This window comes from Juglans regia, chromosome 2, assembly GCF_001411555.2.
Source record: "Juglans regia cultivar Chandler chromosome 2, Walnut 2.0, whole genome shotgun sequence".
NCBI lineage: Eukaryota > Viridiplantae > Streptophyta > Magnoliopsida > Fagales > Juglandaceae > Juglans > Juglans regia.
Window position 1 is genome coordinate 4020040 of NC_049902.1, and position 24726 is coordinate 4044765.

The 24726-nt window shown below is 32.3% G+C and overlaps 4 protein-coding genes across 5 annotated transcripts; 1 reads left to right on the top strand and 3 right to left on the bottom strand.

The window, feature by feature from the left end:
- Positions 1-1666: 1666 nt before the first annotated feature.
- Positions 1667-5067, top strand: LOC108999261 (protein EDS1L-like). The gene is made up of 3 exons (XM_018976126.2): positions 1667-2136; positions 3164-3970; positions 4190-5067. The coding sequence occupies exons 1-3, from the start codon at positions 1789-1791 to the stop codon at positions 4904-4906; spliced, it is 1872 nt and encodes a 623-aa protein (XP_018831671.1). The 5' UTR covers positions 1667-1788; the 3' UTR covers positions 4907-5067.
- A 2505-nt stretch (positions 5068-7572) lies between these two features.
- LOC108999292 lies at positions 7573-9278 on the bottom strand. The gene is made up of 3 exons (XM_018976167.2): positions 9036-9278; positions 8842-8908; positions 7573-8738 (listed from the first exon to the last, which is right to left on the bottom strand). The coding sequence occupies exons 1-3, from the start codon at positions 9108-9110 to the stop codon at positions 7846-7848; spliced, it is 1035 nt and encodes a 344-aa protein (XP_018831712.1). The 5' UTR covers positions 9111-9278; the 3' UTR covers positions 7573-7845.
- Positions 9279-10958: 1680 nt separating this feature from the next.
- LOC108999276 lies at positions 10959-18710 on the bottom strand. The gene is made up of 6 exons (XM_035687865.1): positions 18439-18710; positions 13853-13951; positions 13687-13765; positions 12998-13058; positions 11314-11375; positions 10959-11221 (listed from the first exon to the last, which is right to left on the bottom strand). Exons 1-6 carry the CDS (start codon positions 18543-18545, stop codon positions 11108-11110), a joined length of 522 nt encoding a protein of 173 aa, XP_035543758.1. The 5' UTR covers positions 18546-18710; the 3' UTR covers positions 10959-11107.
- A 1146-nt stretch (positions 18711-19856) lies between these two features.
- LOC108999168 (paired amphipathic helix protein Sin3-like 6) lies at positions 19857-22145 on the bottom strand. Of its 2 annotated transcripts, none has more exons than XM_018975973.2 (6): positions 21986-22145; positions 21490-21630; positions 21252-21389; positions 20667-20829; positions 20442-20497; positions 19857-20070 (listed from the first exon to the last, which is right to left on the bottom strand). In XM_018975973.2, exons 1-5 carry the CDS (start codon positions 22099-22101, stop codon positions 20489-20491), a joined length of 567 nt encoding a protein of 188 aa, XP_018831518.1. In that variant the 5' UTR covers positions 22102-22145; the 3' UTR covers positions 19857-20070; positions 20442-20488. The 2 variants fall into 2 exon arrangements, with proteins under 2 accessions (XP_018831518.1, XP_018831517.1); XM_018975972.2 differs by having other exon boundaries at positions 20442-20543.
- Positions 22146-24726: the final 2581 nt, after the last annotated feature.

Genomic DNA, 24726 nt, shown 5'->3' on the forward strand with positions numbered 1-24726 from the left:
AATTATTAAGTTTATAAATTTAAGAAAGTTATATGAAAAAATAAAATTTTTAATTGTAGATTCTACTTTTTTTAAAAGAAATATATTATATTTATATGACTGTACGTAATATTACTTGAAACATAAAAGATATAATTAAACAGGAGAAAAAACCTTTTTCAAGTAGAAAATAGATTGAAATGCAGAAAAAGAGCACCTGAACAGAAATCCATCAAAGTATGAGTGGTAATAAAGTGGAAATTACTTGGTAAGTTTTATGTCTTAGAACAAGAATAGACCAAAACGCAAGATCAAGCATGGACGTAATTTCTCATTAATATTTAACTTACAGAAGACAAAGACGGCGATGTGAACTATTTTTTGCGAAGAACTATTTTTTTTTAATATTTTTTATGCCCATTTAGGAAGAGAATTCAAAGTTTCAAATAAAAGAAATTATATTTACAGTCGTAAGGTGTGTAAATATTGCACAATCTTTAAAAAAAATAAATAAATATAAGATTTATATAAAAAAAATTTAATAATAAATTTCACTATTTTTTAAAATGATTATACAATCCTTACATACTGAACTATCATACGTAATATTAATCTTTGGATAATACTAGTCTTTCCGTTGGGAGCTCCCGTTGCGATTTTTATTTTTTTATTTTCTTTTGTTTCTTGATTAAAAAATATTTTTTAATATTGATGTGATATTTTTTTAAAATATTAAAAAATATTAAAAAAATGTATGTAAAAAATGAAAAAAAAAAAAAACACATATCAAATGCACTTGCGGGAGCTCCCAGCTGGAGCCCCTGCGGTGACTCTAGAAGGATCTTTTTTTTTAATAGAAAAATGCTAAGCGTCCCACTCCCAGCTCCTGTTGAGAGCTACTGCTTGTATCAGTATGTATTTTTTTATGTATTTTTAAAATTTTTTTTTATATAAATTTTTTTAATAATTTTAAATATTTTAAAAAAAATAAAAAAAAATCATAATTTCATTAAAAAATACTTCCTTAAACTTCGTGATTAAGAAAATATTTTTTAATAATTTTTTTTATTTCATAATTAAGAAAGTATTTTTTAATAATATTCTAAATTTATTTTTTTTAAATATTTAAAAGTATTAAAATTTTTTTTATAAAAAATAATGAAAAAAATATATATATTAGTGCTAACGGTAGCTTCCAGCTGTGGCTCCAACAGCACTCTTAATCTTTAAGTCAATGTATAGAGCTTTACCTAACAGTCTCATCCAATGATTCCTAAAAACAAGAAATTTCCGAGAGCTTTACCTAACAGTCACTCAGCAACTCACTTCATTGGAGGATCAAGAATAACTTTATGGGTAAAATACATTCGTCATTGGTAAAACCCTTTTAGGGTTTCAAGTATTCTACAATTATTCTAAGACATGATTTGTCATTTTATCTTATTTAATAATTATTAATTTTTTCAATAAAATATAAAAAATATTTCAAATTTTTAAATAAAAATGATAATAAAAATATATATATTATAATAATATGTTATTTAACTCTTAAGTAAAATTTATCTCAAATAAAATTTAGGTAGGTGAGAGTAGGGTTTTTTTTTCATGAAAAAGCAAGTCAAAGGTCAATGGCACTTTAAAATTTAATGACAAAAAACTCACCACTCAGAGCCTAAATTCACAAGCTATATAGTCTCCTACCAATGGGTGTTTTCAGTAAAACCTGAAACTCGTGGTGGGTTTGGGAAGACAAGCTCTGTGATCGTTGTGTACCAACAAATTGCGAAAGAAAGAAACGAACTCCAAACGATGGCTGGTGGAGGAAGGCTTGGAGACATCATAGAAATGGATGAAGAGCTTATTATGAAAGCTTGCCCTTCTGCCATGAACGCTCACAAGTTTCCAGAGAAGCCCTTTACTTTAGAGAAAATCCGTGCTTCATCAGATGCTTATACGGCCTTCATTTTCAGCTTTGCTGGATCTTGGTCTGTAAATGATTGGCAGTTTGCTCAAAAACCTTTTGGAGAAACCCAGATCAAAACCGAACTGTTTCCTTCTCTTCGAAGTATAGGCAACGATGAATTTGCCATGGTTAATCAAGGTTTTCAGCAGAGGTTCGAGGAGAGGATCTTGGAGGCTTCAGATTTCCGAGCTAAGGTACAATAATTTGGGTCGTTTTCTGTTGTTTTGTTTTTAACTACCACTTCTTTGGTTCCTACGGTGAATTCTGCAATGATTTGCTGACATGTGTTCTGTTTTTGGAAAACATATGCAGCCTCTATTTTCATCTATCCCCCCATTTACCAATCATATCTTGCCATATCTGTAGAACTTATGAATACGTCTTTTTAATTAATAGCTGAAAGTAGTACGTATAGGATTCTTTGTTCAATTGGTTGGCAACTTGAATGGTTTGTTGAATGTGCTATTTGAAAGCTTTATACTACACATTATTCACGTGATATAATTTGAATTGTAATTTTAAAATTTTAAAATTTATCTTTTAAATTAAATTTTGTCACGTAGATAGTGCTTGTTGTAAAGACTTTCAAATAGAATTCCAATGTTAACTTTATCATAAAAAAAATTTCCACAAACTAAGCAATAAAGGGCAAAAGTGAGCTTGCCAAAGGAAGGAAGGTGGATTGGGGAGTGTAGAAATAAATAATTTAATCTTCATTGAAATGCTTTAAAATAAATAACAACACATAATATAAACTATGAATAATTCTATTTGAAGGCTTTTTGACCACAAATTATCTACGTGACATAATTTGATTTGGAAGATAAATTTAAAAATTTAAATCTTACAAATCAAATTATGTCATGTGAATGGTGTGCGGTATAATACTATAAAGACATAATATAAACTATGAATAATTCTATTCATAATATAACCTATGAATAATTCTATAAACTATACTTTATACTATGAAGTAAAACTATGCAAAGGAACAATTTTTTGTAATCCTTGAAATAATATGTATGAAAGTAGGATACTTACTTATTCCTAATGGAAAATTAAATCATAATGTATTGAAAAACCTAAATCTCAACTTTTATAAAGAGAGAACAGAGTTCTTAGAGCAGTACAAGTGATCCTAAGTTAGCACCGAAACAGAATGTAATGGAATTGGAAAACATATAACGTCTTGTATTTGACTACAAGTTGTACATAATTTAGGTGGAAATGGCCATGCAAGAATCTGTGAAAGGTAGGAAGCAAATGGTGTTTACAGGACACTCCACGGGTGGTTCAATTGCCATCCTTGCAACACTTTGGTTCCTGGAAAAATGCTCCATAAGACAAGATACCTCACCTCTCTGTGTGACTTTTGGTTGTCCTCTAACTGGTAATCACATATTTTCACATGCTCTTAGTCGAGAGAAATGGGCTTCCTACTTCAAACACTTTGTCATGAGATATGACATTGTCCCCCGGATCTTGTTTGCTCCTATTCCATCCATTGATCAAAAAATTCCACCAATCCTGCAACTCTTCGATGCAAAATGCAAAAATCCTGCACTTCAACACTTTGGCAATATCACTACTCAACAGGCATTGGATTTTTTTTTAACTGTAATGAGGAATGCATCAGCCATGACAAGCCATGCTGCCTGCAAACTCATGGGGAACACAAATTTGCTCTTGGAAACTGCAACCAGCTTCATATCATTAAGCCCTTACAAACCCTTTGGAACTTACATCTTCTGCACTGGCAATGGAAAACTGGTGGTGTTGAGCAACCCAGATGCTGTTCTGCAGCTACTGTTTTACTCTTGTCAATTGAGCAGGGAAACTGATCAAGAGGTAGACATTGCCCGTAAAAGTCTTCTGCAACATTTTATATATGAAGATGAACTGCAAGAAAGCTTACAAATGCAAGATGTACACAATCTTGACTTGAACCAATTGGGAACCCTCCCACTGTCTGCAGAGGTAGGAGGTGATAGCGCCACACTCAACTCAGCCTTGAATGATCTCGGATTGGTAAGCTCTCTTTCTTTTACTTATTATTACCAAAATTATTCATTGGAGTCCGAACAAATTTGATAGTCTGGAATCTCTTGAAAGGATTTGATGTTAAACTTTCACTTGCTATACTGGTTTTTTATCAGATTTGGCTTTTGAAGCAACTGATAATTCATCTTGGTATCACAATAGATGCTTTTTAGTATTTGTTCTTATTTATTGTGTATGGGAGTTTAGAGCTCGAGAGCCAGACTGTGTCTTCGTGCTGCTGGAGAATTAGAGAAGCGAAAACGGGGAAACGAGGATGATATCAATGGGAAGAAGACAGACATCAACAAAGCAATGAAGTTGCTAGAAGACTACCAAGAGAAGAGTGCGCTTCGGAATTTAGGCTCTTATGATGCCTTCAAGCTTCAAAAAGACAACAAGGACTTCAACGCTAATGTGAAGAGACTCGAGCTAGCTGGTATATGGGATGAAATCATCGAGATGTTAAAAAGATACGAACTCCCAGATGGATTCGAGGGTGATAGGAGTTGGGTAGAGCTCGGAACGAGGTATCGCCGCCTTGTTGAGCCCCTGGATATCGCCAACTACTATCGACACTCCAAGAACGAAGACACAGGAGCTTATATGAAGAGGGGCAGGCCAAAGCGTTATAGATACACACAGAGATGGTGGGAGCATGCTGGGAAGATGGCTACCGATGCCAGTGGAGAATCTAATTTCTGGGCAGAGTTAGAGGAGATCCGCAGCAAAACTGGTAGCAGGGCAGGGTTTGAAGAAGTCAAGGATAAAGTTTTAAAGCTAGAAGAAGGTGTGTATAAATGGGTTTGTGGCGGTGACTTGAATATGGATGTGTTCTTGGAGGAATCCACCCTTGTGAAGTGGTGGAAAACACTTCCTGACGAGCATAAGTGTAGATCTCGCCTTTCACGATTCATGAATAGATAAATAAACGGAGATTTTGGCTGTTGAGTGCTGACCCCTGCCTGTGTATTTTTAAATAAGAAATCCGTTATGAATATATGGTGTTCAAATAGAGTCTCTTTGTTCCTTGTAGAAATAAAAGAACTTCAACAGTTTTAAGGCAAATGTGAATTCAGTTTTGTGAATTATCCTTCTTGTAATCAGTAGTGCCTTCATGGATGCACAGTCACAAAAATCCTAGTTGCCACCACACCAATATGCAAGCTGATCTAACAAAACAAATGTGAATTAAGGCTGCAATAGAACCCTCCTGCAAACTAGCTGGGAATCAATTATAGTTTGATGAAAGACCCAAATTTGTTTCTGTTCTGAAAATTCACAATCCATCATAGGTCAACGAAAAAGGAAAACTACATTTACCTCGAAACATAGCCAGCACTCGAGTAACTTCACTCTGAAACGTAGATACCACCCTAAATCCTGGTCTATCATGCAAAGGCCCCCTCATATAATCTCAACATGCAAAGATTCAAGGCCAAAAAGAATATAACTAAAAGAAAAATTATTTTCAGATGGACTAGTGACATAATGCCAAGGCTCTTCACATCTATTAGAGGAGATGCCAAACTCAGCTAATGAGTATCAATTACAAATACATCTCTATCTCGTTTTCCGTTTTCACCTTCATTTCTTCTCTCCTCATTTTATCATTTTTTTTGAAACCTACTCTGTTGAGAAATACCTTAATCATAAAAAATTATATAAAATAAATATATATATTAATGTAGCTTGATGTAGTACGTCAGATTGTAAAATTACTTTTAATATAAAATAGATCTAACATATCAAATAAAACTACGTCAATTTATAAATTTATTTTTATATAATTTCATTGTATCTTTTAACAATTTTCATGCTCTTGTAATTTATTCAGGTTGAAACTTGGAGGAAGAGTAATTCAATGAATAATACCATTCACAAGCCTTTTAATCACAATCTTAATCATATCCGGACGAAAGATCCAATAATTAACATCACATCACGTCAAGCAATGATGAAAAGATGGTGATTATGGCTTATAAAGAGTAACAATCAATCCTTCGGTGGATATGTGGAACTAGATAAAGGAAAATGTTAGTATGTCTCATAGGTTTCTTTTTTCATTTTGATCATTTACGTATTTAATTTATTTTTTTGAATTTTTTGAAGTAATAGTTAAAGAAATGACTTTTAGTATATTTGTATACTTTTTTTCTTATTTTTTAAAAATATTTAATATGTTTAAAAATATTAAAAAAAAATTAAAATGTGTAATTTATACTCTAGAAGCACCCCTAAATAAAAAAATAAAATAAAATAATAAAATAAAAGGGGTAGATTCGGTAGGATAATGTAAAAAGGACAAATTTGAAGATGTGTGAAATGGGTCAGAAAGAACGTCGGGTGATTCTCTAAAAGAGTAATGCTATATAATCTTTCATCTTTTATATATTATATTTTTTTAAAATTTTTAAAATTTTTAAAATTTTAAAATTTTTTTAAATTTTTTTTGCATTTATTCTTTTTAAACTAATTTAATTTTTTTATTAATTATTCATATATTAAATATTTGATAAAATAATAATAAAAATTAAAAAATATGTGATGTGTAGTAAGAGATTGTGTAGATTTTGTCTTTGAAAATATTTATTTTTATAAAAAAAGTCTACACAATCTTTTACTATTCACATAATCTCTACACAATATTTTTTTTAATTATTATTTTTTTAATCAAATATTTAATATATAAATAATGAATAAAAGAATTAAATTAGTTTAAAAAAATAAATTCAAAAAAAAAATTTTAAAAATATTAAAAAATTTAAAAGAATATAATGTGTAGAGATTTACAAAATTGTGTAACACTGCTCATCTTCATAAAGCAACAATTTAAACCCCTGGTGATTCGGGCGAGTAGTGCTGGGCTACTGCCCACCCAGCAATAACTGCCGGGTGTGCTGGTACAATTTTTTCTTTTTATATTTTATATTTTCATATTTTTTAAAATATTTTAATATTTTTAAAAAATAAAAAATATACTAATATATTAAAAGTCACTTTTTTATATATTAAGTAAAAAAATTAAAAATTAAAATAAAATATATAAACTATCAAAATAAAAAAATAAATTCAGGTGACATATTGACATTTCTCTATCAAGAATGGTAAAAATGGCCACTGACACTTCCCTCAGCTAAAGGGTAAAAATGAAGACTGAAACAACAATCAATATATTTAAATGGATGAAGCACTGCTTGAGAAAAAAATTTTAAGGCCAGTGGAAAGAAACATCTATAACTTATAATCAAAACATGACATTCATTTATAAAACTTTAAACTAAGATTGCGTTTGGATGTTGAAGTGAGTTGAGTTGAGTTGAGATAATAAAATATTATTAAAATATTATTTATTATTATTATTATTATTTTGAGATTTGAAAAAATTGAATTGTTTATTATATTTTATGTTGGGATTTGAAAAAGTTATTGAGATGAGTTGAGAGGAATCATGGTTACAAACGAAGCCTAAGATACAACTCAAAACAAAATTACGTTTGGTCCTTTATTCAGAAGGGCTAACCACAGTATGGTTACAATTTAAATCCACATCAATTACCTTTTAACAGGAGAGTGAAACATAAGAAAGCATATGGAGAAGAAAGGCCAAATCATATTGTAATCATCTTTCATGTATTGAATTTCTATACCACCTTATCCATTCACATTCCAACATAAGCTCAGATGCACCAAACATATAAGAACCAAACTCATAAAGAGAAGTAGCTTAATTCCCGGGTGATCATAACCCCATGCCAGCATCTACCTCTACAGGGTAAAAAAACAAAAGAAACAGAGTCCAAGAACACACAAGACACGCGAAAGGGAGACCCAACATACATAATCGACAAAAATATGGACTCCTCCTAAGACCTTGCGATCATGCTACAAGAACGAGCCATCCGGAATGTTGGGTTGCCGCCATTAATACTCGACTCCGCCTCAACAATGGTATCATACGGCTTCCTGCAGCCAGGACAGCGCCCGTCCGCCTCAAGAATCCTCTTGTGGCAAAAGAGGCAGAGCCTAAACCCGCACAAGCAAGGCAAAAAGCTAGAGTCCGTGATATCCAAATCCTCATAGCATATAGGACATGAAGATGGCGCAGGCAGCACCCTGTTACAAGCCCACGCAACCCCTCCGCCATAATGCCGGTCCGGATTAGGCAAGCTTTGCTGCTTAGAAAAATTGGGTAAACTACTAGGTCGACAAGCATCGTCGGGCCTCCACGCCCGGCTGTTCCCCCAAGCCCCCGAAACCATTTTAGGACACTCTGGCTTCGAACTCCCACCTCCTAAGCTCATCCCATCCAGCGGAGAAACCAATTGGGAACGGCATTCGCGCTCAGGGGGTGATTCGGAACACGGGTTTAAGTTCTGGCGCTTGTCTTCGTCGTCAGCCGCTAAAGCATCTGCCACGGCCTCCCAATCGTCCAAGCATCCATCATCTTCTCCTCCTCCTTCCTCATCTTCGGTAATGCACCCGGAACAGGACCCACCACTGCTGCTGCTGCTGCTGCTGCTGCTGCTGCTATTACTGCCAGTGAAGTTTGTTCCTGAATCGGCACCGCCCAAGATACTACTATTCGCACTGGTTGGACTGTTCGACGGCGACTCGAAATAGCTGTATTGATGAATGGACCCATGCATCTCTTCTCCTCTAGAACTCATCTCTAAATTCTCCAACGAACGTTTATCCCCTTTGCGACACTGACCACCGCTGTTTTGCTCTTCTTTGCATTCCTTGTTCTTTGCGGTACCTAAACACACATCATTCATTCCAAATAATCAATTAAACGAACGAAGATTTTAAGTTTTAACGCATACATCTATAGGTTACAGAATAAGAGATCATAGCCATACATTGAGAAAGCCATTGCTCGCGACGAGCATCGAGCTTGCACTGCTTCAATTTGGCGGACCTGTTGGCCTGAAATCCCCAAATTCAAACAAGAAATCACAAAAAGTCAGAAATTGCAAATCAAGAAACAGGTTTTTTTTTTAAGAGTAAAAAACAGAGATGAGGAAAAATAGAAAGAGGAACAGAATTCTCTCACCCTTCTCTTCTTGCCCAAATCCCTGGCGTTGTGGGCCGAAGAAATCGAAGCGGTGGTGATTGAATCAGAAAACATGGCTGAGATGGTAGTACTATTATTCAGATTCGAAGAACAGAGAGGCTTGCCAAAACCCTAATTCGCGAGGCGAGGGAAAGAACAAGCAAGCTGAGAGAGAGAGAGAGAGAGAGAGAGAGAGAGGGAGGATATTATATTTGGATAACGGAAACGCCTCTGCTTCGTTCTGAAAAAGAAGGCGCAGTGTGCTATATATATATATATCTGTCATGTTATCAAAATACCCCAAAATCTTAGTTGAATTTCTAGAATGTCCTACTAGTATAATGCATTCCAGTTCCGGAGGGAAAGAGGTTCAATAGAAGAGAGCTCGCGCGTCGAGATCTCAATAAGAAGCCGTTCAATTTTTTTTTTTAATATTTAATAAGTAATGCTATATATATTAATAGGTTGTATAAATACTGTATATTCATTTAAAAAAAAAATAAAAATTTATTATTAAAATTTTAATTTTTTTATATGAATCTTATATTTATTTATTTTTTTTAAAATAAGTGTACAATACTTACGAACTCTATAATAACTCTATGTTAGATGAGTACATATTCAATTTCTCAAATATGTAAAGGGGTTACATTGAGTTTTGCATATTTATATCAATGGATATGGGCGGATAGGGTACATGAGATTCAAAAGTTTCAAACATATCCTAAACCTCAAGGATATGTTGGGAACTTTTGAATTCTAATAATTGGCTTGAGAAAAACATATCAATTTAAGAGACTTGAATAATAATTTTTCTTTATAAATCACTAATTTTACCAATACGAGAGATTCCTAGTTGCTAAACCAATTGAACATACACAAATAACAAACACTACAAATATATTATACAAAGTGTCAAAACTGTCTGAATATTATACAAACTAATACCTCTAAAATCATGGTTGTCTTCATACATCTATGAATGAGAGTAGCTATTCAGTTTTCACCTTCGCATCATGAGTAGATGAAATGCTATACCAAATACGACTGTTCATTGAAAGAATGGGTGATGAACCCAATTAGTAGAGTACATCTTACTAAGAATCACAACTTCCAACAATAGTAGTAAAACTAATGCATAATCTACCACTTCTCCTAACACCTGATTCTTTTACATATAATTGTTTTCTTGTTTCTTGTCTAAGAATTTCTAGTCACTTAAAGCATAGCACTTTCGCACAAGAACCTGGGGGTGAGAACTGATATTGTTAGAGTCAAGATTTTGGTTGGAATTCAAAATCCTGACACCAACTCTTACTTCGAAATTTTTAGAATCCACTCCAACTCCAACTCTGTAAAATGCGCGGATGTTGAAGTTGAAATCTAATTTCAACATGAAAAACTTTGTTTCTCTCTCATTTCAAACCCACCAAACACTATCATGATAAGATTGTGATATTCGTGAGGAAAAATGAGTGCATAATAGGTGGTCAAGATGATTGTAAATTGTAATATTGTACCATTATATAAGTTACAAAATCATAATATTAATCTAGCAGTACACATAGTAGATTACTATATACATAGTATAAATTAATAGTTATGCATGACTCATATTTAACAGTTACTACCCGTAGATATATATTGTTACATATACTAATTAGTATTTAATAGTGAATATATTATGACATAGGTATTAACACTTCTACTAGTATAGTATTGCTCATAAGTTATAGACTTCAATTTAAGTATATGCTATATATATATATATATTTATGATTACTATATAAAATAATTGTGTAGAGTTAATATTTCTCTTATAATATATGGTTAATTATGTCAGAGTTTAGAGTCGGAGGCGGAGTTGAGGTCAGTCATAAAAATCCCCTGCCTCCAACTCTGATCGGATTTAACAATAGTAACAGACATACAAATTTCAAAGTACATAAATCAAATTTGAATATGCCAAGATAATCACTCATCATCACAACATTTTGATGACGAAACTCATGATCATAATAGATGTTCTAAGACGTATAAGATGTATAGAAGTGGTCAGTATATTGATTCTACTAATTCACAGTCAGCCCTTCTCTGTACTTGGACCCAAATATGGCCATAGCAGCAAGTGATCCATATCCCATCGTCGCAAATGGCTGTGCCGGTTGATCCATGGGGATATATCTCTAAAACAAGTGCTGTAATTGTGAGAAAGAAACTAAATATGTAAGCCAAAAAAACACTTTATTTCCAATTTAATTCTTGAAATTAGACTCACAGTATGCAGATGAGGTCCAGTAACATGAACTCCTCCAAGAACCAAAGCAGCTTGCACGTAACCTGCTAGCAGGACAATATATTGAGTAGTTAGAATCCTATGGTGAGCTGACCTTGTTGAAAGAAGGCAAACACCAAGGCAGTGCATTAGCCATTCTTAAAAGAAGATGATAAAGAGTGCAACATCATCACATTAAACTCAGACCTAACAAATAGCTGTTACGGTCTCTGTATTGGCAGCAGTTCCTGCTCCACAACAATATATGTTTGGTGCCATATAATGAATCTTCTCACATTTCTTATAACTGATTATGTGTAACGCCTCAATGGAAGGCTCAAACCACATGACCTATACTCTAAAAGGACTAGTCAATGATACAATTGGAGCTCCATTGGAACCTTATAAAGAGCAAGAACTTATCATTCTCAAGCAATGTGGAATCCCATATATGAAGAAGCAGCTGGGACTTTGGGGAATTTTTTAGTGAAATGTTCTCTGTTATATTGTTTGAGAGCTTTATTCACGAGTTCAATCCTTATTTCAATTGTCGAGTCACTCCATACTTGACAAATAATGGGATATACGGTTTCTAGAACTACTTTGATGATCAAACGTGGTATCCTCTTAGTCGTGTTATTGGAGGAATTGTTTACACAGGACTATCATTGACTGCAGACATTAAGTGGTGGCTTTTGGGTTCTTTATATAGGGTATCACAATCTACTCCTTTTAAATTCTCGACGTCCTCGTCGGGCCTGTCCATTGTAGGTGGCATGGCTCAAGTCCCACATTTCTGATTGGGATAGACTCTGATACCATTTGTAACGCCTCAATAGAAGGCCCAAACCACATGACCTATACTCCAAAAGGACTAGTCAATGATACAATTGGAGCCCCATTGGAACTTTATAAAGAGTAAGAACTTATCATTCCCAAGCAATGTGAGATCTCATACACCACCAACCCTTATCCATATCATATGGGGTATCACATTATGGGTCCTTCAATGGTTCTTCTTGTATCTACTCCAAAAATGAAACTATCCTGAATAAATGTTGAAAAAGGGTAAAACATTAAAGATGGAATAAGTGGACATGGCTGATGGGTGTCCACTAATCCTGCCAAAGGGGAGTCATGATCTGCAGGACCATCGAATCTTTAAAAGGTCTATCAGCCAAGTTACTTCTACAGTTTTTATTTGTTTTCTACAGTACCTGTTCCAACCAATTCTTGATGATTGAAAACAAGATACAAGCAGAGTTGCAATTCCAGCGGTTCTAGTTAAATGAAATCTACATGCAGTTCATATAGCCTAAAAATTTAAAAACGGGTTCTCAATGGTAGATATTTTGATAGGTGCCATTGGAGCAAGACGTGCAATTCAACATCTGTTCTGGCATGCAAATTAGATGATGTAAACTGCCAATGATGAACCGTGCAGTTAAAATCCTAATAGCAGAGATTAAGTATAAATAATTTGTTCTGGATATGCTTAAGATCAATATCCTTGAGAATAAAGTTGTTATCTTACATTATCCACCGATCGAGTTCTTTAATCTACATGCCCCAAGTTGCCAATCAATAAATATCAATTCATGAACTTTTACCGTGTGAAGCTAACATTGATATGGTTAGCTTGAAAGTTTGGAAGTACTTCTATATTAGAATGACTCAATTTGCATACCATTACCTACTTTTTCCAGCATTCCTTTGTAGCTGAGCAACAATATATCGAATTGTCGTACCTAGAAATTTAAACCAACAATTGTAATTCATATCTTCAGAAAAGATGGTGGCTGAACTACCTTCTTTGCAAGCATATCATTTCTTCTGTAGAGATCAAAATAAACCAAAAGTGTATCCTCCAAATAAAGTTGTGGCAATCCCAATACTAACAGTTTTTTTTCCAAGTGAACCTCTACAGCATGAAATCCAGCACTTGACATACCATTTAAATATTTAATATCACGGAAAATCTTCTATAAATATAAACATTTGATTGGAAATTATTGGAAACTCAATCTTTTGCATGAAATTTGGAGTGACCACAATGACCCATTACAGACAAAGTCAAGACATATGAATTAAGCACGGTTTCTCAGTAAAACAAAGCTTCAATCACTCTGACAATATTTTGAGCAAAAATGCAAGAATCCACCATAACTACACATCCAAGAGCATTAACAATTAAGTGAGTGCAAAAGATGGAGAATATAATTGAGAGCAACATCTGGATATCCTAACCAAAGACCAATCTCTTTATTAAGCTAACCAACAATAATGAAAGAACCAACCACAGCATGCCATAACAATTACTTGCAAGATCTCATAATTTCAAAGAAAAGCATTTCTTCGAAAATCAAATAGACAAACCTCCTTTCCAAGAATGAGCAGACTTCTCAACCTCCAACAACTACCTTCGTCGACATCTTCATTTTCGGGGTCTTCACACCTGTCTACGAAATGAAATAACTTGCAAAATATGAATGCAAGGTTCGGAAAATGAAGGAAAAAAATAACATGTTTATGTGTTGCTTACTCTTTTGGGTTTGACTCAAGATTTTCATAGCCACCATTATCTTCATCTTTGGTTGGTTGGGGTTCTGTAGGAGAAGGCTGGAGAGACCGAGTGTGAAACCTGAAGATTAGCGCTAAACTCAGTCAAACATTATATCAGATTACAAATTAGGGACATTGTAATGACAATATATCTGTTAAAGGCCTAACCATTGATCCAAAAGTCGTAGAGCCCTACGACTGTTAGATAAGAATTTGGTTAAGCCTTTAATGATTAACATTTCACTACACTTCCAAATCCAACGTCCAACACACTCTACCAACACTGACTGGTGGTAGCCATTTCCCTTTTGGTGGCTTCACTCATCTATCAATATTTAGTGACTTAACATCATGCCCATACATAGTATAAAGACATTTTAATCCAGCCTATAAATCGCCTCATCTGCGACTTAAACTCTTGACATGATCCCTGCTCTAATACCAATTGTTAAAGGCCTAACTAATTTGGTTAAGCTTGTAACCCACAACATCGTCCCCACCAACCTATTTCGAAGATTATCCTGATGTACTTCAAAAAAAACTTTATTTCATCAATGGCCTAGATATTGATTTCTATCACCCGTCAACATGAACAACAACAACAACAACAACAACAAAAAAAAAAAAGAAGAAGAAGAAGAAGAAGCAGCAAAGCTTGAGAATGAACTCGTCGGAGAAGATAGTGCTTCAGAGCTTGGAGAGGAGCTCGAGTAGTCCGAGTGGCTTCAACAAAGGGCCAAGGACATTGAGGCATCAACAAAGAAAAATGGAGCACTCATCGCTGTATAATAGAGAGTTACCGGTGGTGGTGGAGAGAGAGAGAGAGAGAGAAAGAGAGAGAGAACATGACAATAATGCCCAATAAATAAGATTTTATTACAGATCAAATAATTGTATAGAAATACATAAATAAGGGCAATTTCAACAATAAGTCTGAATGGACGGTAATGTCCAGCTTTTATATAAATCAGCAAACAACTACACATAACAATGAAAATAAGGACATTTTCGGTATAGGAGTACGAGAAATGCCATGATTACCCACGTTTTTATTATGTTAATAGAAATACTAATGAAGTCTTCCTATAAAAAACTTCTATTTTTATTAAAATTAGTCTCTTGCCCTCTTTGTGAACGATTAATTACAAAAGTCCAACCGCAAAGTAAAAGAAGCGAGAAACAATGGGGGAAATCTTGGAAGTCTTCTTGTGCATCAGAAACTTTCCAAGCCCTTTCCTCAGTCACTGACACAAAAAGATTCATTGCACATACTTCGAGTGAACTCCGATAATAAATCTTCATTACCAACGAAAATAACGATCAACTGCAATTATGAATTATTGATTACAAGACACAAAATCGATTTGTAAACTTGTTTTATTATTAGCACTAGGGGTGTAAAACGGTCGGTCAAGACCGGAGAAACCGACTGGACCGGATCAAAAAAATGCATGTTCGGTTTCGGTCTAATGAGTAGGGGAATTTTGGTCCGGTCCCGGGGTGGAGATTTCTCGGACCGGACCAACCGAATAAAAAATAAAAATAAAAATATATTTTATATATATTATTTATATAATAATTGTACAATTAACAATATAAAATTTTAAATATGTTATTAATACTTGTTAATATTCTACAAATTAACAATATTTTATATATATATTCATCTAACCTATCACTATTAACAATATAAAATTTTAAATATGTTATTAACACTTGTTAATATTCTATGAATTAACTAATATATAATATCAATTAGTTAATTATATAGTAATTATATAAATTAATAATATAATTTTCATCTAATTTATTATCATTGACCATATAAAATATTTTTTTATTGAGTTTGTTACATAATCTACATTAATAAGTCACTTAATTTAATTTAGTATTTTAAATAATTTTTTTTTATTAATTGATTTAAAAAAATAAAAATATAAAAATTAGGCCAGACTGAATAGATCGACCGGACCGGACCATTTGCACCCCTAATTAGCACATATACATATTTATGTCCAATAACTTTCAAGGAGACTAGTAACATTATCAACCAAAGTGTCGTGAAGGTCAATCATCTGGACCTTAATCAGCATATATAACATGCAAAATGGATCATTTGCTATTTCCTGATCGAATTACCGAATTGTAGGAACAATAGGTCTGTTTACTATCTCTCAAGTTTGTCATCCACAAGACATCCTTTAGTGGATAAGTATGAGGAGTTAAAATAATAAAAGAAAAGACTACTCTCCAACGGAGATGTGCCACATCACATGATGGTTGGAGGATGATACAACAAAGGCTGTTGTATAGCAGTTCTCTTACAAGAAGAAGTTCGGGTATTGGTATTAGAGACAGTGGGTTTGTGGGGGGGGGGGCTATAACGATGAGTCCTACAGTCTCTCTTGTGCCTCGCTTGAATTAGACTCTATAACAACTAAAGGAAGGTCATACAGTCCTACAGTCCAAGGCTAATTAAAAAGTGTAAGAGCAAGAAGATCAAGAATGAATAGGAAGTACCTCTTTGAAAAATTGGACGATGCCCTTTTCCCTATTACCACATTCCTTGACAGATTGCAAATGATTTGAACCGTTGGTTATCACAGGCAAACTGCATCTGTGATTCATTTTTGTTGTGTGCTAGTGTAAATATAGCTCATATCAAACCAGAAGGTAGAAGCCTAAGAAGTACTGAATTATATACTGTACCTTTATTCTCTTCAGTAAGTCCCGTAACTTGTCACTTGTCAATTGGCCTGAAAGGACGATCTTATGTCTTATTGGCACGAAAATATTGAAACACACAAGAAGTGCAGGGTGCCCCTCCAATAAATGTTTCACCCTCGAGATAACTTCTAAAACTTCACCAGGTGATTTGCACAAATATATAGATAAATATATATATATATATATCAAAATATAGGTCGAAATTGAATTAAAATTGTGAAAGCGGCTTGCATGCATAGTTTTGGTATCCATTGGAGGTCGAAATTAATTCTAAATATTATGTAATAGTAAATACAAATGCAAAATCATTACTGATATATATAGAGAGACATGGAAATTTGTACATCATTACCGATATGCCCCATTGTGCCTCTTAAGCACATCAGCTCTATTATAAGCTTACATATTTAGGTAAGGGGGGGAGAAAGAGTCTACCAACATGGAAAATTTTATTTGTACCAAGAAAACTTATATTTGTAAGTTGGTATACCAGACACACTCTCCACATTGCTAAATATGACAAGATTAAGTTGTAAGACCCATCAATTTTAAACTTCTCTTGTAAATTAAAACTTACAATATCAAGTAGATAGTGTATCCTTAATTTACACCAGTCTACAAGTAGAAAGACTTTTTTATTCATTACATACATATCTCTAAGTATAAAGACTTTAAAAACTCTTTGTTTTTTTCTTTTTTGAGAAAAGGACGGTACCCCAATTTTATTGCTCAACCCTCACTTGTGGTAGAAGAATACCGTGGTTACATCCAAGCACCTTGGTATATACGAGAAAGTTTAAAAAATACCAAGGTGTCAAAAAATAAGTCCTAAAAAACCAAACCCATACAAGCATCTAACTATAAAAAAAAAGAAAAACCAATCCTATGCCATCTATTTACATCTCAAATAAGGAGGGACAGCCCGTTCCAATTCTTAATGGACCTATAATTGAAGAGGGAGAAAACTAGAATCGTTAAAAACTATAGAAGCTCCAGTTGCTGCCTCTTCTGCAAAAAAAAGAAAAAAACTTTCCATACAATTGACTTCTCGGCAGACGTACAAGAAAATATATATTTACAAGCCTATTTTTTGACACACCTAACACATCACTAGAGTGGGTCTCATAATGAAAAAAATATCGGTGCTTTAATTTCTTTTTATTACAATAATGGATCCCACAAAAACTGATGTGTTGCTGCACCGGGCTTACAAGAAATAAAACTCCATGTACAAAAACTTCTTGCAACTTAGAAGCTGCACTCAAAATGTCATCCCAAAACTCGAGCACTTCCCAATAGACCTTGCATCTGCCCAGTAGCGAATTCACCACAATCCGTGACTTTGAAACTTCCTAGACCTACTTAATCTGTCAACTAAATCTAATAGTGCATTTTTTCATTGATAATCAAACTGCAGCAATATCTCCAAAGAAACGTCTTGTACCAGCTAGAAGAATCACAACCCAATTGGCAGCTTCTTTTTTAGCTAGAAGCTGTACCCTAAGGAATTAGGGAAATTCTCTATCTCTCTCTCTCTCTTGAAGAATCAAGATGTCATTCAATTCCAATATGAACAACACATCACTAGCATCAACGCTAGCTGCATACAAATCACTCGATCATACGCTAACAAGAGTAGGGCAATTCTATGGAAAAGCATTCAAAGAAAGTTTCCAACACTATGCAGCCGAAGAAACCAAAGAAAATGAAAGAGAGAGAATAACAAGAGTAGGGCAATTCTATAAATTCTATAAGTATGCAATATAAAGAAATTAATTAAATCTTGGGTTAAATAGCAGAAGTTGTATTAATAACATTTAAGAAGAAAAGTGGAAGAACCTTCTTTCTCTGTAATCTTTGAGTGATTGAATGAAACGACGGTATATTTCTGGGTTGTCCTTAAACGTCTCCTTCACTAAATGCACAAATCTGATTGCGTCGATCATTATTTCCTCTAATAATCGAAGATTAAGCGAAGACCTAGTACAAGAAAACAACAAATTTTGGAAGGAAACGATCAAAGCTGTAGAGATGCAGAGGGCTCCCACGTTCCTGATTGAATATCCATTTTTCTGAGTTGCAAGCAGATGTTGATCTTCAGAGATACAGTAAATCTGAAACTTTGAGCTAAGTAAATGTATAGATATTTTTAAATTTAAATGTCTATTATTTATTTATTAAATTTATTTTTTTATTCATTTTTAATTTTTAAAATTTTTTTTATTCACGTTTAATTTTCAACCGTCTTGTAATAATAATCTAAGAATCAAATTAAATTATTAATTAACATATAATTAGTGTAATTGTAAAATATAAAAAAATAAAAAAATATTTTTATTAAAAAAATAATATTATATTATTATTTTGATGAATTCAATAACTAATTTAATATGGAGTTATGGTTAGGAAATTTTTAGATTTATAGAAATTGTATACTTTTTATCAAATTTTAGAAATAATTTTAATGAAGTCAATATCAATGCTCTTATATTAAAAAGAATCCATATTGAATTGGACATCTTTAAAATAATTTAAATTTTTACTACAGTAATTAGCTAAACTTAAAGAACCAAATTGATTTATCAAAAATTAAAATAATAATTTCTCACTTTATTAAAAATATGGTTAGTGAATATTTAGATAGAATATTAGATATTTGTTTAGTGAATAAAAAATTTTAGATAGAAATTTAGATAAGTTTAATCTCAATTTTTGGTTATTAGTATTAAATGATTATTGAAAATATGATTTTTTTAAATATTAATTTAATTATAATATAATTATTATTAATATTAAATTGGTAGAATTATAAAATATGATATAAATAAATTAAATAAATAAATTATTAAATTTAATAATATTTTATTATTTTATAGAGAATAAATAGCTAATCTAATATAAAAATTAAATTTAAATAGAATAAGCAAAAAAAAAAAAGCCTTAAAAACCCAAAAACAAAAATGATTTAACACCATGTATCGTACTACAAAATGTCGATTACGTACTCGTAGCACCGTCCTATTTATTTATTTTAACTTTAGTTGTTACGGTAGGCTTCCATATTATTAGTGGGCTTGATATGCCAATAAATAAACTTTAAAATATATTTTTTCTCGAAAAATACTTTCATTCTAAGAATTATTATGAAATGAGCTCAATGACCCAAATTAATATATGATCACTCCGGCGCTTCTTGTGCTTTTTAATCACGTTCACATTTTAGAAATCTCAATCACAAACTAAAAGTCACGATCGAGTATCATCAAATCAAGAAGAAATTTATATATAGATCAAAAATAAAAAATAAATAAAAATCTTGGAACTCTTCTCTTTCACTCCAAAACATTTTTATACATACAGGTCCAGTCCGTGGCTTCATTTCCTCTGTCACTAACTTAAAAAAGATTCGTTGCATATTCCTTGAACGAGCTCCAAGAGTAAATCTTCATTACTAGAAAAGATAACGGTCAACTGCAATAATAATTTAATCAAGAATGAGAATAAAAGACTTGAATCCAGCATTTTACAGTCGTGAAATGCGCAAACGTCGTATAATAAGTTATAATAATACGTACTCTACAACTGTATCTAGTATTACTACTCATGATAATAAGTTTAGAAAAATATGACGATCAAGAAGGAATAATAATTAAAGAGTATTGCTAAATACAAATTTTAAATAGACAAATCTTGCACATATCCTTTATAAATAAGTGGATCACAATAAAAAAAAAAAATGGATTCTTTTTATATTTTGTCATAGTAGGGTCTATTTTTTTTATAAAGAGATTACGCGAGACTTGTTTCGAGCTTGTATAAATCATTACACAATAATTAAGTACCTCTCTTAGAAATTGGATGAAGCTCTTTTCCCCATTACAACATTCATTCACAGACTCTGCAAATGATACAAAGTGCTGGTTTTGATCATTGGCGAACCGCATCTGCATATATATATATATATATATATATATATATATATCATATTAATTAAACTAGCAATATCCCATGCACGCATGAAGTGAATAATAATTAATTTGTTGCTTAATCATACTAATTATTTGTACCTTGATTCTATATAGCAAATTCCTTGCCTTCTCCTTGATCTTTGAAACTGCAAGAGTACTGATCTCAAATCCTGTTGGTAAGAAAGTATTGAAACCCACGAGCAGTTCAGGCTGCCCTTCGAATAAATCTTCCACTGCCGACCTAAGTGCAAAGAAGTCGATCCTGCACAATACATACATACATACATACATACATACACGTTAATATATAAAATAAATAATAAAATTTATCTCTTCCCATCAGCTTAAACTTTTGAGATAAGTGATAATTTCATATGGTATTAGAGCAGAGATTCTGAGTTCGAACCCTGACTCTACACTCTATCTCATTTAATTAAATATTTCAGGTGTTGGGTCATCCATTGAGAATGAGTCTAACCTACACGTCAAGGGAAGTGTTAAGATATAAAATAAATAATAAAATTTACATATTTCTATTAGTTTAAACTTTTGGGATAACTGGTGATTTCACAATACATACATACATATATATATATATAGCATTTAAGGTTAATGTTTCGTTAATGCATAATCATGAATATCGACGACGTTGGTTTCAGAAGAAGAAGAAGAAGAAGAAGAAACCTTTTTAGTCTCCAATGTTTGATTAAAAGGAAGAAACGATGGTATATTGCTGGGTTGTCTTTGAAAGCCTCCTTCACTAAATTCAGGAATTCATATGCGTCCTTTAGTTGGAGTACTTTGTCATGATCATCAGTACAACTAGCTACCACAACAAATCATTTTTAATTAATCAAAGAAATATTTATTAAGACAATAAAACAGAAAGAAACTATATATATATATATATATATATATTAACCTTTTTTCTGATGATCTGCAAGAATCTAATTGGAGTGCTTCCAAGAAATGATCATCGTATGTCTCTGCAGGCTGCCTGTCCTTAAACGTATCCTTCACTAATCTCAGAAACTCAATTGCGTCCTCTTGTTTATGTGAACGCCTATATATAAATATTGAAAAAAAATTTAACCATAAAATGATTACATAAAATTAAACTCACAAACTGATATTGTTTTATATATATAATACGTCAGATTGTAAAGTTATTTTTATTATAAAGTAGATCTAACGGATTCTATAAAATTACATCAATTTGTGAATTTATTTTGTGTAATTTATTATTTTGTGGATTTATTTATTACCAGGAATTATATATATATATATATATATTTATATGAAGATGATCATCAGATCAATAGCTATTTATTCAAGCTCATGTGCATGCATTAATTTTTAGATACAAATTAATTAATTAACGATAGATCGAAATTATAAACAGAAGTTAGAAAGGAAACCTTTTGTACTGAAAATCTTTCGCTATTCTGAGGAAATTCTCGTATATTTCTTCATCGTCGGGAAACTTCTGCTTCTGATGATGATCTAGCGATAGAGATAGAGATTCAGCCATCATTCTTTGAATATCTACAGTACTTAGAGATCATGAGCCACCTAAACACTTCTCCTTCTTTCGATTCTACATATATAGGTTTATATGAGAAAATTTTGATCAACCAGTTCAAATTAATTAAAATTGGTCAATTAACAGATAAAAAAAAATTTATGCACAACAGATTTTACAATGTTATATTGACCGAATCATTCGCCACATTTGTGTTGACCACCAAATCTTGATCCCTTATTTAAAGATATATAAAATATGACGTGTATTTTGATATTGATGGCCTTGATTTGTTTTCAAAATTAAGTATTAATTAAAAAGGTATTACAGATATATACGAGATAATATTAATACGTACTCCAATCACATATAAATTAACATTGTAATTGTTATATTGCTTATAGAAATTTAAATTTCATCATAAAAATTGTAATTTTTAAAAATATAGTTCAAATAGACATTTAATCGTTCGAATGATAGTAATATTTAATATGAAATAGTTCGTTGGAATCATTCAAATTAATACCGCGAAAATCAATGCCCCAATAAAACAAGCCATGCATCCCTTTCTCCTAATTAGTTTTCCTTACTAATTTTATCAAAAGAAATTATAATTGCAGTCGTGAGTACGCAAGTGCCATGCAATCATTTTAAAAAAAATGAATATATACGGGACCTACATAAAAAAAAATTAATTTTTTTAATAATAGACGACCCTAGTACTATTTTTCAAAATAATTACACGATACTTGCACATTCTGCGACTATATGTAACATTACTCTTTTATCAAAATAATCTCCTTCACCTTCAAAAAATCATACCAAATTAATTAAACGCAGAACTTCATACCACTCCATGCAGAATATAGATCTGAAAGTCGTCATATTTAATAATTCATAACGGTACGTACGTGTTATAAGGATGATTTCCAATATGATCTCCTTGACATCCTAAACTTTAATCTTCCAATTACAACTACATCATGATTTGGCAATTCAATATATCTCCGAGATAATTATGACAATATAAAATTTTAAAAAATTTAAATAGCCTGATCTATGTCATTTAGGAAGAGGGTACTTTCAATTTTATTGATTACCCTCACTTTCGGTACAAAATAAGAGTTTGAGAGTTACAAAAGTCCCAAAACCAATCTCTTTAAGTTTCAAACCATGCAGCAATTTATACAAAATAAGCAAAAGCTTTGAAGTATCAATACAAATCAAGGAATGTAAATCAAGTATCCATACAACAATTACAGATTAAGATTAATGCCTAAATTAACTTGGAAGTCCTGTTTTGTTTTGTCCATCACTAAAAGCCCAATTTATAAATGCTTGGGAAGTTTATCAACAGAAGTACTGAAAGAGACATTTTTAAGTTAACCTCGTAATTAAGTTTGAAATCCTTCATAAGATCTACATAAGATCATATGCATGCTCCTTATCATGGCGGCCGGCCTTTTCCTTGGTCCCTAACGAAACCAACTTGGCTGGGGACAGATGGCAGCGAATTCGAATTGTAAATCTATGTGATCGGCAATAAGATACATTATCTGCATGAATGATGTGATCAAATTAATTAACCAACTAATATAAGATCAGGCATATATAGTAATTTGATGCATATCATCATTGTACTCCTATTAATTCAAGACCCATGCATAAATTAGCATTTTTTTTCAACAGTCGCAAAGAGTACAGGTGTCGTAAACACACCCAACACTAATATTAAAGAGAAATGTTATAATCACAAAGAGATCTTAATACGTGTAAAAATAATATCACAAATTGACATAACCTTATATAATATATGTATTAGATTATTTTACAATAAAAATAACTTTACAATCTAACATACCACGCCAAACTACTCAATTTGCAGATTTACATTTATAGAAGTTCTTTATATATATATAACTAAAACATTTCTATGTAAGAAATACCTTATTGGTTACTAGGTCCATGCTCTGATCCTTGGGCACGGTCAAATATTCATCGAGATATTTTATAAATGTTAAGAAACGCTGCCTATCATCTGCGAACCGCGTCTGCAATTACACGAATAAATAGAAATAATAATATCAATTAGTCAGAAGCCTAGCTAGCTAGCTAGCTAAGAACCGCATCGATCTGCATGATCTACGTGCATGCGCGTACGTACGTACGTACCTCGACCTTTTTTAAAAACTCTACTCTCTTCATGTATTCGTATGGAAGTTTGATCTGATAATCTTTTGGTAAGAAAGTATTTAAACTCCTAAGAAGATCAAGATGACCATCGAGCAATTGCTGCACCCTCGACAAAAATCTAACCATGCCAATCCTACGCCATTTAAAAAATGCATGCACCTGATCAAAATCGAGTCATATTATGCACAGAGATTTTTAATGAATCATGTACACCAAATTCAAAGTGAATGGGACACCAAATTTTTAGAGCCATATATATATAACTGGTTCTGAAACTCAAATATCCCACGTCTATATATACGTAAACAGAAGAATCATTAATTAATTAATCCCCTTTCCACAAATATTTTCTTGCTATTCATTTCTCACATGTACACTCGATAATTAAAAAAAAATCACAATCCAACGAGTCCTATCTAATATTTTTTACTAGCCGTTGCACGC